The sequence below is a fragment of the Chanodichthys erythropterus genome, chromosome 14, assembly GCF_024489055.1.
Source record: "Chanodichthys erythropterus isolate Z2021 chromosome 14, ASM2448905v1, whole genome shotgun sequence".
NCBI classification, from domain to species: domain Eukaryota; kingdom Metazoa; phylum Chordata; class Actinopteri; order Cypriniformes; family Xenocyprididae; genus Chanodichthys; species Chanodichthys erythropterus.
The window spans coordinates 43,850,856-43,870,616 of NC_090234.1; the positions used below are offsets into that span (position 1 = coordinate 43,850,856).

Consider the following 19,761-nt stretch of genomic DNA (forward strand, 5'->3'; position numbering starts at 1 on the left):
AGCCGCAAATGTGATATTGCTTTTATAAAACACTTCAATGAACAAGAAGTTCGTATTGTGTATATTACATTTTGAACTAAATTTGATCACTTAGTTCGTATGTTTGTCCTCTGTTGTGGAGGTCGCAGCAGACTACTGCGATTTGGCGTACTTTACTGGGACTGTCCAGCATCATTCCACCGCTGCGATTCTTTGCATGGTTGTGGGTATTGGAGCATTTTAAGAGCATGAGTACCAACATTGGACTGATACCTATTGCCAGTATCGGTACGACTGAGAAGTGTTAATGTGCCCTTAAAAGTCTTCTATATTGAACAAAAATTCAAAAGTCAGTGATCAAAAACAAGTGCTCAGTGGTTCATAATCACTTTAAAATAGTTCGTAAGGTTGCAAAATGTGCACGTTCAGTAGCAAAAAAGATGCAAGTCAATCGCTTATCTTAAAAGTACCAAAATATGTCCCTTCAGCTGCAGGGTCCAGCAGCCATGCGTTGGATACGTTGACAAAAACACCATCTGCCTTAGTCAACTGGACACCTCTGCCCTGCTCCACGCAGTACATGTTGTAATTCGCAATGTTCCACTGCAGTGTGCCGCCACTTTTTGTAAGGACAACAGGCTTGATTACAGACTGCGTGTGCTTCTCATGGAAAATGTATTGAAACAGCTGTAAATTGCTGACGTCCTCTTTGTCCCTGTCGTGTACCTCAGCATACCGAAAGCAGGTCTTGGCGTATACGTAGTAATAGCCAGGCTCATCCACTAAAATTCGCCCTTCACGGTATTTCATCTTCTTCAAATTCGACCCATGAAAATCTTCCCAGAGGATCATGGTTAAATCATTTCGATCTTCTGCAAAAGCACCAGTAACATGGTATTAATATGGATATCAATTTTTTTAAGTCACAAGTGTCTAAAATTTCAGGAAACATTTCTGACAACCATGTCGTGTGATTCTGAAATAAACAGCTTATGCTTACTGGTAGAAAAGTTTGTGGGCGTCTTGATAGGAAGGTGAGCAGATGGCATGCGTGTATCCTTTTTTTGTCGACATCTTTCCTTCTTCTCCTTAAAACTTTTGATTGGATCGGCTATTAAAGTTTCACTGTGCATTTCCTGAGAAAGAACAACCAAACACATTAATGACTTACTGAAAACATCAATCACAAAGCAGATTCTTATGATCATGCAGACTCCAATAAGAAACCAAATGTACAGAATAAAGGTCCATTCACACCAAGGACGATAATGATAACAATAAAGATATAATTCTGAAAAATGATTCTAAATATTAAAGAATAGCAGAGTCCACACCACAGCTATAATGATAATGGCATGAAACAACTATATAATTGGAATCACTTTCAGTGTAATTTTTTTCCAGCTGATGAACCACAGCCAATCAGAATCCACCCTGCTTTAAATAGCTCAAGCATTTAAAGTGGTAGAAAATAAAATAGCAGAGCACTCAGAATAAACAGAACGTTATCGTGTGTTGATGTGAATGTTAATGTAGTTACCGTTATTGCTTTCTTTATAGTTATCGTTCTTGGTGTGAACATGCCATAAGCATTAGATATTTGATGTTTATTGTAGATAGTTAATGTAGAGTTATGAGGAGTAGGATTTTGGACCAATGATATGTCAGAGAGGCTAGATCTACAGTAGCTTGAGTAGCTTGAAGTGGAATACATTCCTCATATATAGGACACATTAACCCTCTACTATACAGCATTTTTTTAACAGCTCATTTTATTCTTGCTCATTCAAAGAAGAAAAAGGAAACACACTGTTGTGACCACATGTTTCCTTTTTTTCAAGCAGCAGAATTCAGAATATTGGTTACATTTGCTACATTTCTCGAACTGGATCTCATGTCTCTGACAGTATGTGCTTTGTTACCAAAAGTTACCTAAAAACATTTCTGTCACTAGCTCCACTAAATAAAACTGCAAAAGTTATGACAGGTTTCCAGAACCTCCATTTGTTGAACAAACAGATAGTTATGCTCTCAAAGTCATTGTAGCATTGGGCTGGTTGAGATGAATATTGTTTGCATCGGCCTAAAAAGTCCTTAAGGCAGTGCTTCTCAACCCAAAAGTGGATTTCGAGACCGTTTTGAGTGGGTTGTGGAGAGTGTAGCTAAAAATGCAAGACTTATTTTGAAAGACATGTGTGAAAGCTGTTGACTCTTCTGTCAAAAGCAGTTTAAAGGTACGTTCACGCCATATTGTTATTAGTATAGTAAAACCGTTCATGTCCTTGTAGAGTTCATAAATACAGCTTGTAAGATGGGAATTTTTGGAGAGCTACTACTTGTATCACGTGACCGTTGCACCACCTGACCACTGCAGATTCATTTAGTGATAGTGTTGCCATAGAAACCCATAATTCCCAGTCCGAGGACGTGAATAGCTCCAAATATAACATCACGTGTTGTCATCTCGAGACTTCGGTAATTATAACATGGAATCAATATAGCATAAGTAAACAGTACCTTTGAAAAATGAACTTTACTGTCCTGTCAGACGTTAGTATGTGCAAATGCGAGGCGCACACTGTATATCATTTCACTATATGTAAAGAGTCAAAGAAATCATGAGCGTTGCAACATTGTAGTTTTGTTGTCAATTATTAAGTCATGAAAACTACCAAAAAGTACCAATAAACTATGCAACTGGTACATAGTGTGTTAGCTGGGAAGGATTTACATGCAAGTATGATGCTCATTCTATTCATCAGGATCAGTGTCAATATGTTTTATTAACAATTCATGTTAGTATTGTGTATTTATCATGGTGACTGAACCTTAATCCTGAATCCAAAATACCACTATTTTCCACTTTGTGTTATTTTCTATATTTTTGATGACTGTGGTGGCTCACACCAACTTACTAACTTTATTCTATTAAAAAAAACTAGTTTGGGACTGCTATTTAATAACCTCACCTTCAGTGTTAGTGATATTCTTATAATTAATGTGTATGTTTAGTAAAGTGAAATGGTATTTGTGCATGTGAAAACCGTATGTTTGTTCATCTTCGGAAAACTCTTTTTAACAAAACATTAAATGTGAACTCACGTTGGAGATTACGTGATTAACCTCATAAAACTGAGGTTAAATCACTGAAGTCACATGGATTACTTTAATGATGTCTTTACTACCTTTCTGGGGCTTGTAGTTGCCTAGGGTTTCAATGGAGGGACAGAAAGCGCTCATATTTCATTAAAAAGATCTTCATTTGTGTTCTGAAGATGAACAAAAGTCTTACAGGTTTGGAACGACATGAGGGTGAGCTTTGGGTGAACTAACCTTTACCATTTTCATGGGTAAAATACAGTTATTTCAAAAGTAATCCACATGATCAGGGTTTTGCATGAGAGTTCCTCGACGCAAATTTTGCATTAGGTTCAGTAAAGCTCTTTCTGATTCTGATTCTGGTTATGTGAATTCTCCAAGCTGACCTACAGAAAGCTGCTTGGTTAGAAACTAACTTCTTTGTGAGTTGCGTTTCATGCATCACACTGACTACGCTACTGATAATGGACAATGTATGCTCTTGAAATTTCCCTAATGTGACCTTTACTCGGATAGGAAGGATGTGGTAGAAGAAACTGTTTTAAACATACAATATATGTGATCATATATGTGTATATCATATATGTCTTCATATATGTGCACCGTGCATGATAGGTAATGGCAATAAAATAAAATCAAATAAAAAAATATGAATATGCAGAGGAGACCAGGATGCAAGAACACTACCAACATAACAGGTAATAATTCTGTTGTGCGGTTTCCTCTTTGCAGTTTCACTTGCTCAGGTATGAAGGAAATGTTCTCTATGCCTCAAGTGTTTTAAAAAAAAAAAATAAATAAAATAAATTCAAATTGCAAGGTGTCTTTAAAATGAAGCCAACAATCCAGCAAATCCAGCGATTCAGGAAAACACTGAATAGAATACATTTGAATAACTTTAACTGTGTGAAATCTAGTCTGATTTGTGGGTATATGGGAATATGTCATCATTTTAAGTATCATACCACAAAGAGATTTATATAAGTGGTAGTAAATTAAGGCCCAAGTAAAAGCTATATTTATGAAATATGATCTAAATATCTAAATATTAGGCATTTTGTCCAAGACTAGCATCAAATAACAAACAAACACAATAATTAGGCCTTTCAAGTACCGAGTTTTGGTTTTTGTTCCATGCTCTGACCTTCTTAAGAACTTTGGTACACCGCAAACAAAGTAGGCCAGTATAAACACGCTCTCGAACTAAATAGCATTTGAGCAGCATTAAAAAAGCCAAGATAAAACATATATTTAAACACGTAATAAGTTGTCCCAGGCTAATGATAAAAACAGTATACTTCTCATGACCTGGCAAAGCAAGCCAGAAAAATGCTTCATAAAGCGCTGAAGATCTTGAATAGAAATTTTATATAGCATTATAACCATAATACAACAAGCATTCACAAAAGTGTGTAAATACATTTATGTACTAAAGTCAACACAGTTAATTTATCCACTGATCTCTCATCACAGTTTCTGATATTAATTGTGGCAAATCCATAATCCTAAACCGCAACCAAAATGTCTTCAAATTCCACTCTGTGCACAGGCGAACAGGAGAACAGCATCCACTCGGACCATATATAGATGTTTAAGCAGGTCATTTGTAATTATGTTGCCTGTAGCCACGAGACATGGTTAAATATCCAAACTGAGTTCCTGACAAAGAAAATTTCCTGGGATTTTGGCCTGAACTTTTCACGAGCGACTACACCATCACGATTAAGGAAATGTTTTACAGCAACTGTGGTATTTTGTGGTGTGTTTATCCTTGTCTGTAAACAAACTAATTTTTTGCAAAATACCAATGCAGAACTTATGTTTAACAATGAAATTGGCACAATTAATGCAAGAAGCACATTCTATCAGTTCAATAAATACTATTTACTGGTCATAGTTTTGGAATGTCTTTGTGCTGCTAATAGGAGGAAATGCTATGCTATATGAGCATGTGAAATGCCTACAATGCTAAGAATGAATGTCAAATTAGCCCAAAGGACTTTTTAGTAGAATCCGCCTCTTGGAGGGTGCAGGTGATTAGTTGGTTCCCCATCGGGAAATCGTTTTATTCACTTTGTGTAAAAGTGTAGACAACTTAAATGAAGCAATATTCAGAATCGGGTGCATTAAAAAAAAAAAAAAAATAAAAAAAAAATATATGAAATAAATCATTTTATATACAATTTAATAACATAGTTTTATATATGCATGGGGTGTTCAGAGTTTCCAGTGTTGACAGCTCCATAAAATAGCCTAATGGAAGCACTGTAGATTTGCTGTACTATACTAAAAATACACAAATAACTTCAATTTCTGAACAAATAAAGCAGTAATTGATGTTATAAATACAGCAATCCAGCATCCTCAAATGAGGACCCACTGCCCGCACTCCTGTTAATGGCTCGGTTGCAGACTATTTAAAAATGTTAAATAGCTACACAAATAATGTGTTACAACTGCCATCACACCCCATCCCATCACCTCCCGAAATAATTCTGAGTGTCAACTATGTTGAGTATCATTGAACAGCAACTATCAGCTCAAAACAACCTCAAAAAGCATATAAAATGTCTAAACACTAAGAGTCAGGGTTAGGATCAAATGAGATTTAAGGTGTAATCATTGCATTTCATTTCTTTCAAAAGATTCCAAAGCTCAAACTGTGTTGTCTAAAATGAGGAAAAGAATGTTTCTGTAAACTGATGCGGTTTCTGAGTCTGAGCCAAAGCACACAAACATCAGAAAAACTCATCTTTTGAAGTTTATTAGCTCACCTCATTAGGACTCTGCTGGGCTGAAGCAAGGTCAACCTGTAAAAAACAACAAACATAATTCAGTTACACAAATGCATCCAGCTGGACAGGTACCATTGTCCTCTCTACGTGCTTTTAATGAACTAACAGGAAAGCAGCATTATTCTTATAGAGGCATTTAACTGTGCTTGACATGCCCAAAGAACAAAAGTGATGAAAGAATTACTTTATCCAATTAAGTGTGAGCTAATACAAAGTTCTGTCATGAGAATCTAGATGGCGCAGGCTGTTAGGTCCTCAAAGGGTTAGGTTCACCCCAAAATGAAATTTCTGTCATTAAGTACTCACCCTTGTGTCATTCAAAACCCTTAAGACACTTTCCAGGGTCTACGTCAGAACACCAGCTCAGTATTGGCCGACGCCGTTCACGTGACCAGCACGACGTATGCGTGTGATGCTGACGCAGGAGCCGGCCAATAATGAGCCAGCGTTCTGACATATAACCAGGAAGTGTTGCAACGTAAATAGAGTAATAGAATGTCAGGGGAGAAACTAATGTATTGAATAAAGTCATTATTCTTGTTTTGTTTTTGCACACAAAAAGTATTCTCGTCGCTTCCTAACAAGCATAACCACTAACCACTTGACTATTTTATTGATGTTTTTAGTATATTTCTGTACATTGAATGAGGTAATTTCGTTCTCTGGAGGATTTCATAAAAAATATCTTAATTTGTGTTCTAAAGATGAACAAAGCTCTTACGGGTCTGGAACGACATGAGGGTGAGTAATTAATGACAGAATTTTCATTTTTAGGTGAACCAACCCCTTTAACTCAATCTGATTGCAATCACTTCATTCTCTATTGGGCACAGCTGATTGGTTCCTGCAGTATCAGTAGCCAATGAGCTCGCTGCTCAACCTTCATACACTCGGTCAGCATTTGCTGTAGCAGTTGCAGCGCGCTTTCAGAAACCCTCCACCTTCCCCAGCTCTGTAGATCTGCTACGGGTAATTCATGTACACTATATTGTACAGCAGCAGCATGTCTTACTTGCTCACAGCAGCGTGTTGTGTATGTATTGGCAGTAGTAAGTCGTGTACTTGATCTGCAGTAGCAGAAGCAATAACAGCAGCAGCATAGCAGATCTATTCCACCAAGACCAAACATATCAACATTGTTATATTCATTACCCTGCCAAACACTCCGAGAGTTGTCATGACAGAAATGTGTAAAACATCCTGGTTATTCTCTCCAGCTATGTCCTTTGACAGGGGCGGTAAAACAGAATAAGATTATCAAATGGGGTTTAAATGAGCTGCATATATACCTACATTATTATAGCTATAAATGATGGAAAAGCAGCAGGCCCACATATAATCTGCACCTGCAGAACACTGCAGACAATTCCAGACTTCTGCAAAATTGGAATGCTTGCCATTCATAAAATTCCACTAATCTACCAGTACTGGTGCTTTTGTTTATTGCCTGTTTTGACTTTTTTTTTTTTTAAACTACAAAGCCCTATTCGGACGGGATTAGATTTACATTGAGAGGTGGGGTAAAGTAATTATTACCAGAGCTTCTCAGATATTTTAGTCCCATCCGAATATGCCATCTCAATAATCATTATGGACAATGCCGGCAAAGATTACGGCAATTTTTACCTTCTGTAAGATCAGGAAAAATTACCTCAGGTAATGCTAATCCTGTGCGAATAGACCAGCTGTAAATACGTACATAAATATTCCATCATTTCCTGTTTAAAAGTAATTTTCCGTGTTTTTTTTTTTTTTTTTTTAGTATGGAGGCGCTTGAAGAAGCATTCAGTTGTGTTCCTAGTGGCGGGACAAGTCTGTAGCAAACCTAAAGTGTTTTTTTTGTTCATGTTGTGTGTTTGTACACGTGATATCAGGAAGCATCGTAATACACCTGACAACAGGTAGGTGACAGCGGTGTATAAATCAAGTCACCCCTCCAAGTTCTGGTCGTTTTACTGAGCTTTCTTATCCCGTGCGAATTGGCCATTATTTTACAGACGTCCTGTGGTAAAATTACATTACTACATCTAACTAATCCTGTCCAAATAGGGCTCTCAGATCACACATTTTACAATAAGTAAAAATAATTAAATGTAAAAAATAAGTAAAATCTATTGCTAACAATCTTTCAAAATAAGTTCAGAAAATGTGAAACCGTATTTGCATTTGAGTTTAGTGAAGAAGGAAGAACTCTGAAGTATTTTCTCCCTCAATATCCTCAAGCACAAACAAGTTTTTACTGCGATTTCTGCACTGGCCACATTTCTGGAAGTGATTTCACAGATCCTGGGCTATGATTAACAGTTCATAAGGTAAAACTAGAGCGTAGAGAACCCACCTTAAACTAGGAAGGGTGCAGGTTCTCAGTCAGGAAGTAATATGATACACTGCAAAATTCTTGACAAAAAAAAATCGTAAAAGTTCTGTAACTGCAAGTAACAACAGTTTGTGATGCAGTGTGTGATGTTATTCCTCTCCTTTGATAAACTGAACTGCATTTGAAATTCATGGACCATAAAAGTAATGAGAAGCATTTCATTATCATTTATGGTTTGGTTCAGTTGAGGATTGTCCCCGCATCCATTTCTGAGGTAAACATGAACCATACGCCAAACACAACTGAAATTCAAATTTTTCCCTGCCTTGCATCTGTTTCTTTGGCCCTCCACCAGTGCACAAGAAGCCTCCGACATACACCACTGTGTTTGGGCCAAAGCCTCATAAAACAAGATGTCATAATATTCTCCACAGCATTCACACTACAGGAGAGAGATCTGGGCATGACAACATGTGAGAGCTGTTTCTCAGCATCCCATTCGTGTTGCAGCTCTGCCAAACATTTAAGCAGACCACCAGATGAGCAAATCAAGTCAGAGGGAATGTTTTGGAGAACCAGGGTAAAAGTGCAAATCTGACATGACCAGCGAAAAACATTCCAAAAAAAAAAAAAAAAAAAGAAAGAAAAAAAGAAAAGGGAAAAATAAGTCCTTTGTAGACACTATTACCCGTCCAAAGTGCCGACTTTTTGAATTCCAGGAAATTATGTTCAATGCCCTTTAAAAGTATCTCAGGATGCAGTTCATAAAGTTGGTTAAGTAAATGTTTGTCTTGGGTATAAGCAGATCTGAAAACTTGACAAAGAACCTTTGGTTCGTTCAACATGTATCATAGCACTACCTATATTTCCCATTCATCCATTTGCGCTATTGTATAGTAATATTACAAACTTTAATATTTTTCTAAAATATCTGAAAAAAGAATGAGCAGACATGTCCAACTTTTTGACTGGCACTGTATGTCTTTGTATCACTTGTGGGAGACCCTCAACAATATTTGGTCAATGTCTGTTTCTCCAGATTTCAGGAAAATGCGGAAAAAGGGAAACCAGTGCTGGAGCAACAACACATTCATGAAAAACAGCATTGCCAAAAACCAACATTTCCTGCATCAGCAATTGGTTTAGACCGATACAGCTATCCCAGAACAAACCTAGAGTACAAAACTAAACTAAATATTTACTAACCAGCAAATTTAACGACAATGACGTGCATGTGCGCGTCCATTCAGAGTAAATACTGTGAGATCTACAAACAAAACTTTCTCTCATACATTATGATCATTATATTTTTGAGGTGATATTAGTAGCAGTAATGTCTCACTAATTAAGTGAAGTATAAAAAAACCCTTAACACTTCAAAGTGTCGCGTGCAGTGACACAGATTCAAATTCCCAAGAAATATAGGCTTTTTTATTTTATTTTATTTTTAAATAAACCAATTAAACCAACATTAATCACTGAAAACTACAGCTTTTTTTTTTTATCAAATGTCAAAAGCCATCAGTTGGAGCGACTTAAATGATGACAGAGTTCAGAGACCTGTTGAAGGCGACTCAACTAGACGGACCAAATTCATACTTTTTTTATTTTATTTTTTTTAAGTCACACACTTTTACTTCCAACAGTCGTGCAGCGTGTAAAATATAGAAACAATTCTTTTGATAGTTACGTTCAAACCCCACTTGGTACACAAAGCACTGAGTGGGCACAAGACGCTTCTGCGAACGAGCGCGCGCTCCTGATGTTCAAACGCGCTTAAACAGAAGAGGCGCGTTTCACACTCTGAAGCGTCCTGCAACGCTTGACATTCAGAGTTCACAACAGGTTAAACAGAACCTGGCCTCAAAACTGCTGAAACGCATGTAAAACCTCAAGATTCATCCATTAAAACTGTGATAATTGCAGTAAAACTGTTTACTGAAAGAGTTCATGAAGTAGAGGTAATAGTTTTCTTACCTCACGGAGATAACCGGTTAAGTGCAACAAAATCGCCACACTCGACGCGACCTGCAGCAGTCCCATGACAGCGAGGGTGCCGAATATGAGCGCTCTGTGCGTGGAGCCCGTGTGCGGAGCGCGCGCCGGAGCCTCTTCCATATCGATATGATTCCGCAGGTACGCGCGATAATCATTAGCTGCCATGAGCGCTCGATCGCGGCACAAATCCTCTCTCAGTGGGAGGACTCGAGAAATGATCAACGATTCATATAAACATGGGGGTGGGCAATGCAGTTGGCTTCGGAGACAGCCAATCAGATAATAGACAAAGATGATCTCGCTTTTTCAGGCGTCTTTTTTTTCTTTCCTTCACTTCTTTTTGCATGAGTTCAGTCAAGAGCAGGTTGGTGGAGTAATTCTATCTAAACAGATTTACTATAGGAGGACTACACTAACTTTGAGATTCTGGTCATGTGACCTTACTTTCTATTTATAAATGTTTTGAATAAAATCAAGGCATTTGTGGTTATTGATTTTCTTTCTCGGCACAAAATGCAAGGTATGCAAACCGTAATGAGATTAAACTGATAGCTTCCTAAAACCAATAAGATTAACATGACAAGTGAGTAATAATAAACCACTTGTACTTTAAACCCACTGTAATAGCTCTGTGTTTTTATAAGAGCCATTACTTCCTGGAGTGATGTAATATTGTTGGCTTCTGTCTGTTGTAATACTGAGACCACACAAGAGTGTGGCAGTGTCAAAAAAAAACTAGTGCTGCATACCTAGACAGCATTTTTGGATTTCATGGCAAGTGATCTGCCTACCTAGACAGCACTTTTTGGGCATCATGTCAGCTGCCTATCTAGACAACCATTTTAGGCATCATATACAGTGAGTTGCTCACATAAACATCAGTTTTGGACATCATAGTGAGCTGCCTACCTAGACATTGGCATGATGTTTAGGCATCATGCTGAGTAAGCGGTTTACCAGGTCAACAGTTTTGAGCATCATCCCTAGTGAGCTGCCTTCCTACACAGATTTTTTGGGAATAATGTCTATAGTGGGCACTACCTAGAGAGCATTTTGGATGTCATACCTATTGAGCTGCCCAAGTAGACAGACAAAAATAAATAAATAATCCAAAATGGCTGGATAACACTACATAATGTTTGCTTAGATTTTTGCCCTGATTTGCAGTCTGGACGAGTTGAAAATAGTTGCGTGAAATCTGCGCCAGTCTGCAGATTTTGGGCAATCGGACTTGACAGAATTCACAGAAAATAGCGTAGTGTAAGATAGGCACAGTCTCCGATGGTTGTGCGTGATCCTCAGTGGTTTAGTGTATGAAGTCGGGAAGTGTATGATGCCTAGTGTTTAAAAACTGTTCAGATTTTAAAAGTCGTGTAGTGTACTCCAGTCTTAAAATTTAGTTCACCCAAAAATGAAATTTCTGTCATTAATTACTCACCCTCATGTCGTTCATCTTCAGAACCCAAATTAAGATATTTTTGATGAAATCCAAGAGTTTTTTTTAATCTCTCTTAGAAAGCAATGAAATTAACACATTCAAGGTCCAGAAAAGTAGTAAAGACAACTCTAAAATAGTCAATGTGACTACAGTGGTTCAACCTTAATGTTATGAAGCGACGAGGATACTTTTTGTGCGCAAAAAAAACAACAACACGCATGCGTCGTGCTGCTCACGTGAACTGCGTCTGCCTATACTGAGTTGGCGTTTGGATGTAAACATGGAAGTGGTGCACTGCGTCAACTGCGTAGAAGACTGACAGGGTAGAGAAGAAATTGTTGAATGAAGTTGTTATTTTTTTGTTTTGTTTTTGCGCACAAAAACTATTCTTTTCATTTCATAACATTAAGGTCACATGGACTATTTTGTCGAGGTCTTTACTACTTCTCTGGACCTTGAATGTGGTAATTTCGTTGCTTTCTATGGGAGATAAAAAAAAAACTCTTGGATTTCATCAAAAATATCTTAATTTGTGTTGCGAAGATGAACGAAAGTGGGTTTGGAACAACATGAGGGTGAGTAATTAATGACAGAAATGTCATTTTTGAGTGAACTAACCCTGTAAGAAGGCAGCTCTCTAGCTTTTGAGACTCCAGTGAGAAGTACATCAGTGCTGCTAAAACAAACATTTTGGCTCCTACACAATCTATAACAACTCACAATGAATTTAGTATTTACAGTCCAAAAACAGATTTTCCAAATAACGCCCACTTTTCAGATCAGCATCCATGATATTCTTGAAGAAAATCAATGAGTCACTGAGTGTTTATCTGAACTTATAAACACTGAAATTCCTCTTGTTATTGCCAAGCTAAAGCCATGTAAAAAAAAAAAAAAAAAAAGAACAGAGCTTTGTAAACGAGTGTACCTTTTGATGCTCTCAAGCACTTACAAATCCCAGCAGAGAAACCTGTTTTAAAGCAGTTATTTTAGACAGCTGCAGAGAAAAAGCGAGTTTGCAGAAGAGAATTGATGAATGTCAACAGAGTTCATGTGCTTGGCTTTCCCCCATTCACTCAGCTAGCCTCCAGCGCTGAAAGCTTGTAATGCTTCACCATTATATCAGCTTTTTTTCAGAACCACAATTATTACTTTGGTTGCAAATACACCACGCTGGAGTTTGTGTGACTTCTGCGTAACTCGTGTCCGTTCGCAGTGTTTTGGCAATCCGCATTCCTGCGGATGACGATCAGGTCACCTGCATTCCCCTTCCGAAATCAGGGCAAGGCCAGAAAAGCTCGAGCACACTCCATAACCTTATGAACTTGGCTGCCCCCGCAGGGACCGCCATCCCGCAGCACGCCACGTTCGCTCGAGAGTCATTAATATACCGTGAGAACCCTTGTTTTGCCGTGGGTTTCTCGTGCCTTCAGCTATTTTCCACAGAATGCAGGCGCTGCGGCAGGAAGGTTTGGGTGGTATTTATACCCTTTTGTTTTGCCATGTGAGCTGTTCTTGCCCAAGCCAGAAGGTAGTTGAATACGCCGAACCCAGCACTCCATCAGAATATGACAGACAGCCAAAACCAGGCAGTGTTGAGAGCAAAGCAGCCGAAACCACTGGCAGGCACTTTCCTCAGTGCTGAGCAGGCCCCGGGAGCTTATTATTAGCTCTCCTGTAAGCGTGGTACTGTACACACAGGATGAGCAAGAGCACCAAGCCAGAATCCTTCCCATGTTTCGCAGACTGTGGAGTCACCGTGAGGATGTTTTTTTCTGGCTGCAGACTCCATGTGGCTATGTTCAAGTGTCTCAGGCCGACTGCTTTTTTTTTGCATAACCTTCACCATATTTCAGCACTCAAGGAGAGGCAGGAAGTTCGATTTGAAATATTAGCATCACCGCAGAGCCTCGCTCATGGGAGTTTGAAGCCCATGGAAATTTTCATTGTCCTTTTAGCCTGTAAGATTACATATGCATAGCTCTCACGGTGCTTAACAACAGAGAAAACAGCAACGCGGTCATTGCTCATATTAATCTGCGATCAGCGTCAGGCCTGCATACGCACAGAATTAAGAAGCCGCCACGTTCCAGACTGCAGAAATGGGACATGAAAGAGTGCAGTGTTGTCCTTTCCATTCTCCGCCACATCCTGTGTGGTAAGTCATCCCAGAGCACACAAAGAACACCCGCCTCTTCCTTCTCTCTCCTTCCTCACTCTCTTTTATACACCATAACACAAGAGGTCTTGAGAAGGACACTTAAGCTCTACTCTATGTCTCGGTCTTTGCATTGGTATAACGGAGATTATTGCGCAACAACCTACATAGCTACAAATAATTGTGGTACACCCACATGAACCTTCACATGCATGCGGCACACAAACGTGCCATGCTCCATTCTGACTGACTGGCTTTGTGCAGGATTTACCGGTTTTGAACAGTTTTTCAGGGAATTTGAAATCGGATGTCGAAATCGAAGTCTCCATGCGGCTACAATAAGGATTTGCCAACATTTATGGATTTGAGTCTTTAAAAATAGATTCGCTTGGAGATTGGTCCCCTTACATGTCGGTCAGACGGCCACTTCCTGTCTAAGTGGGCTGTTCTTGGCCTACTAAAGTGCAAAGTGGACTAGACATTATGTTGGTAATAAAAAAATGTGGCTACTCGAAGTCAAGGGGGAATGTGGTTTTGACCAAGCACTGATTTCAAAACATCACATGCAAAATAAATGTGCCAAAAATATTCAGGCTTAATGCATATATTCAGTTTAGGTTTAGAAGTAATTGTTGGAATACAATGCAGATTATTAGAGTAAGCATCAATGGTTTGCCAGACAAAGACTGGTGTGATGCCAGAGAAATCACAACTTCTCTAAACTCAATCTTGGGATTATTATGTCTGATTGATTCTATTATTTCTAGGAACTGTTACGAAACTTACGATATGCCAGCCAGCATGCACTGTGATCATCAGGTTTACCATTCTGGAGGGGGGAAATGGCCAGCATATCCTCTTATTTTGATATGCGATCTATTGTTATGGTTTGTAGAAAGCAGCTCCTAAGAAATCTTGGCTTTAAAATAGTGCAAGAGCTTTCAATGATCTGGCATGGTCACAGTCCACATTATATTGTTCAGTGAGCATTGGGACAAAATCCAATAGTTCATAATTTTGGAAAATATATGGACCATATAACAAACCGCTGGAAGGAAACATTGAATAAAATGAAATTTGATCGTATCAGATATCACATACTTGCTCTGTTTCAAATCTTACTGAGTTGCCGACAGAGGCAGCATTTCAAGGCGTCATAGGCATGCTTCGACGCTAAAGCCCAAAGTATACTTTCCCTTGTCGATGTTTTGCTCCGGTTCACAGCCAGTCCGCATGACATCATTTTCTGTCATCACAGTTCGCGGATGTCCGCACACATGGTGCGCATGCAGTCCGTTTCCACATGGACAACAGTACGTGTGAGTGATTGAGTGTTTGAAAAAGAAAAGTCCACTAAATATTTCTATAAATAATGTTTTGTTTTGTATTGCACATGGATCTGTCACTTCTGAGGTTTCACGACTTAGAAGGCAGCTGGCTCTGTAGACAGCAGACAGCGCTAATATAAATTCAGGTGGTGCTTGCTGTATCACCATGGGGCGATGATTTTAAGATGAACAGTGCGGAATAGAGCAGTGGTAGACCATTACAGCTAAACCGTCAGTTAGAGGCTGCCCAGTCTCTCATTATCCCAAGATAAATTGCAACTGGCTCCTCAGTGAGTGCACAGCCGCATCTCGAGACCGAAACATGCAGCATGTCACCAGTTTAGCATTGCCTCCCTGCCTTTTCCTGCACTCCCCACAAACAGCTTCCTGCTTGTTTTTCCGTTAGTTAAGGCCTAATTCAAGTAGCCACAGCGCTGCCCATTTAAGCCGCTGACAGTTTTTCCCAGCCCGTGTCTCTAGAGCTTTCCAGCTGGCAAAGAGTTCCTGCCCTACTGACCAGCGTGAAGATGGTACAACTTGCGGCTGCCGTATAATGTGTCGATGGTTATTTACTCAAATTTTTGAAGACATGATTCATACATGGTGATTAAGAACGACTCCCCATTTATTTGAAATTCCCCCCAAACTAATCCCGTTACCATGTCAATATGGAGGTACTTGTTCTTTGGAATTACGACTGGGACGACTACAGGAAAGTTGATGTCATGGAAGGGGATAGACGATTGTTTTTCATATTATGACATGTATGAGTCAGGAATGACTTCGTCAGGAGACAGGAAGCATCAATATCAAAGGACTGATATTATGATATGTCAGAATGATGTAAGTCCGGTGTCTACGACAAGGTTTGCCTCGTCTCACCCACGTGATTAATGTGTTTTCAGTCACTTGAATAAAAACATGTTCAACCATGGGAAACACTGAGTCCTCTCTACAGCAGCAAGGGGTCACTTTCTCATGTAAAGCCCCAGTAAACACTGATATTTTGAAATGACTCAGCTGCTCCTTGAGTGAATGAGGGGTCTTGAAGACCTCTTGAAGCTGATGCTCTCCCACCGTGGGATGATTCCATGGTAAACAGGGCAAACATTGCTAGCTCAGGGCTGTGGGAGAGCCCTCTACCACCCACCCGAGAGTTCTGTTTCAGCCCACAAACACAACTGAAACCACTGCCATGTGCGTCGTCGTGTTGTCTGAGACGTCCTGGTTACAGCCACTTGATACTCCTTGCTGTGAGGTAAAACAATGGCCTGTGGTCACGAATGGAAATGAACTGCTAATAGATTCAGAGAGATTGGCACCGGGTGTTAGCTTACTGCCGTCCTGCCGAGTCGCTGACTCCCGCCCGCTCCTTTCATGAAAGGTGCTGGGTGACGACCATATCGTGATGGTCAAATGTCATCTGGTTCATGTTCTGAGAGGCTGAATCAAATCGGGTGGTTGTTGGAATCTCTTCAAGACATTGCTATCTATCTTTCCCATCAACCTTTAACTAATATTTTCCAAGTCAGTGCCACTGCACTGACTTGACCTTATTGACCGGATTTCTTGTGGCAGCTATTGTATTGATGTCGAAATGAAATGTAGTGTGCGATGAGAAATAACTTTTATGACTGTTTATACCCTTTATGAGTGGAGGAAATGAATCTGAAAGACTTTCTACACCCAGCTGTCATCAGAATTTCGGCGATAAATCACGGCAGTTTGACCGTCGCATTGGACCACGTGCTAATTATTGCGAGTCAGCGCATAGCCAAATGTGATTTGTCAAAATCCATTAAGAAAACATACATCTGGTGCTGCTGGTGATGCAAACTGAGCACGTTCCAAATGTGTGTGGTTAAGCGAAGTATTATTTTGAACAAAACAATCATTAAGTCTCATTTATTGGGGAGACAAAATAGAAAGCAGTAAGAATGAGGTATAGGTGGAGATTATTTACCATATGTCATAAATGTCAGAGCTGCTTCTCCTCCACAAAGGATTCACCCAGCAACACAGCCATTGTGTTCGGGTTGGGAAGGAAGTGATATCATAGCCTGAATCATGGCAGACCCAAAGGGGGGATTCCAGTCTAAGACTAAGCCTCTGATGTCAGACCACACCAGTTGGGACGTGAGGCCAACCTAATAAAGTCAATGGGTCTCTGCTTGGGTTGGCTGAGCGCTGCTTTGAGCCACCTTGTGTAATGGTGCGAGGGCTGGGTGGGGATGACAGCACAGAGGGCTTTCATCAGTGTGTTAATGGGCGATTCATTGAATCTGCTCTATTGTAAGACTTGCTGCCATTTTGCATTCTTCTGCCAGCATGTCATTACAAAGCCTGAAATTACTGTGAACCTCATTTCTGCCTAACAAACATCAAATCTGTTGTTTCAGCTCCGGAGGATAGCACATTTTTCCAGCTTTAGTTACAGTAAGGAGTGGCGGTACTGGGTGAAAAACAATACTTGACAGCTTTTGCTTAAAGGGATATTATCATATTTCTTTTTTCCCTCTAGAGGTCAGCTTATAATGTTAGAAAAGTGTTTTTCTGTGTTTTTCCAGAAATTTTCCTCCCTCTCACTGACCCTAAGTATTAAATGGTTATTTTGTGCTGCTACTTTGCAAATGTGAGCCTGGACCACAAAACCAGTCATAAGGGTCAATTTTTGAAATTGAGATTTATGCATCATCTGAAAGCTGAATGAATAAGATTTACATATATGTATGGTTTGTTAAGATAGGACGATATAAGATAAGATACAACTATTTGAAAATCTGGAATCTGACTGTGCAAAAAAATAAAATAAATAAAATAAAATAAATAAATAAATATTGAGAAAATCACCTTTAAAGTTGTCCAAATGAAGTCCTTACCAATGCATATCAACTTACAAAAATATATATATTTTTTATATATTTAGGGTAGGCAATTTACAAAATATCTTAATGGAACATGATCTTAACTTAATATCCTAATGATTTTTTGACATTAAAAAAAAATCATGTATCATTGACTATTGCTACAAATATACCTGTGCGACTTATGACTGGTTTTGTGGTCACAAATGTCTTCACATAGGGACTGAAATACAACACTACTTGCAAGCTGTGGCTCACAGGTTTGAAAACTTTTAATCAAATAAAAAAAAAATCTGCACCATAATGAGCTGCTCAATCTCTTAAGATCAAGGTTTGACATAAATGTTCTCTCATTTTACTCTTAATTCTAGATCTTAGAAATATTAACATCTATCCTGTGATAGAGGATAGATGCTAATATTCTATCCTACTTCCTCTGTATTATATCACTGTGACAGAATGAGCTGAGTTTCCGAACACAGAATAGGTGTCATTAAGTGTGTTTTCATGCACTTTTAAAGGGTTAGTTCACCCCAAAATGAAAATTCTGTCATTAATTACTCATCCTTATATCATTCCAAACCCGTAAAAATTTTGTTCATCTTTGGAACACAAATCACATTTTTAATGAAATCTTAGAGCTTTCTGTCCCTCCATTGACAGCCTTCACAACTTCCACTTTCAAGCCCCAGAAAAATAGTAAAGACATCATTAAATTAATCCAGTGGTTTAACCTCTATTTTATAAGGTGCCGAGAGTGCTTTGTTTGCAAAAAAAACAAAAAAAACAAACAAACACTATTAATCTCTATTGTGTTCACGTAACGCCTGCTTTCATGTCAACACATCACTCATCATGGTGCTCTCGTGAACGTCTGTTGGAGATTAATATTTTGTAAATAAAGTGGTAATGTTTTTTTTTTTTTTTTTTTTGCAAACAAAGCACATCACGTCGTGCAGAACCTGATTTTGCTGAGTTCAACAAGTTCCTGGGTCAACATTTTTGTTGATTCTGGAACAACATTCAAATCAATCAAATCAATCAGATTTGAGGGACAAGTTTACAGATTATGTCAAGTTTAGGCTTAAAATCATGAATTGGTGCTTCTACATCAGTGTTATTCATCTATCATTTCCTTCTGATTTTTGGGATAACTTATGGGTACGGTTAGGTTTAGGGATAGGAATAGGGTTAAGACTAAATTTTCAGACTGGAATGCTGTTCCAGGATCAACAAAATATGTTGACCCAGGAACGCATCTAACTCAGCAAAATCAGGACGTGCCGCACGTCGCTTCATGAAATTGAGGTTAAACAACTGGAACCACATGGACTTTAATGTCTTTACTACCTTTCTGGGGCTTGAAAGTGGTAGTTATATAGGCTGTCAATAAACCTCTCAGATTTCATCAAAAAGGTCTTCATTTGTGATCCGAAGATGAACAAAAGTCTTACAGGTTTGGAACGACATGAGGGGTACAGAATGACAGAATTTTCATTTTTGGGTGAACCAACTTCAGTCAGTCTAAAATGAATGCTTATGTCAGACAGAAATAGTCCCAGTCTATTAACATAACTAGCAACTGGCTTCATCCAGCAAGTATACATGTTAATTGCATTTCAATTAAGCATTGTGCCTTTTATACTCGGATGGAGTAGCTCGACTACGCAATAGTCCACTGTAGCTCGATAACTGCAAAAGCAAACACATTTATTGAACTGTTAAGGGCCATTCACACAGAACGTGTTTTTGCATTCCACTGTGCAAGTTTTCCATTGTTCTTTG

General features: G+C 38.9%; 1 protein-coding gene across 4 annotated transcripts in view; it reads right to left on the reverse strand.

Moving 5' to 3' along the window:
* Positions 1-712: 712 nt before the first annotated feature.
* The window catches only part of akap11 (A kinase (PRKA) anchor protein 11), a 52,880-nt gene continuing 33,831 nt past the window's right edge, over positions 713-19,761 (reverse strand). For all 4 annotated transcript variants that reach the window (XM_067408802.1, XM_067408801.1, XM_067408800.1 and 1 more), the window contains 3 exons: positions 5,853-5,888; positions 980-1,115; positions 713-851 (listed from right to left, as the gene is read on the reverse strand). In XM_067408802.1, the coding sequence (XP_067264903.1) occupies positions 1,094-1,115; positions 5,853-5,888 (58 nt within the window). In that variant the 3' untranslated portion in view covers positions 713-851; positions 980-1,093. The remainder of the gene's footprint in view (positions 852-979; positions 1,116-5,852; positions 5,889-19,761) is intronic.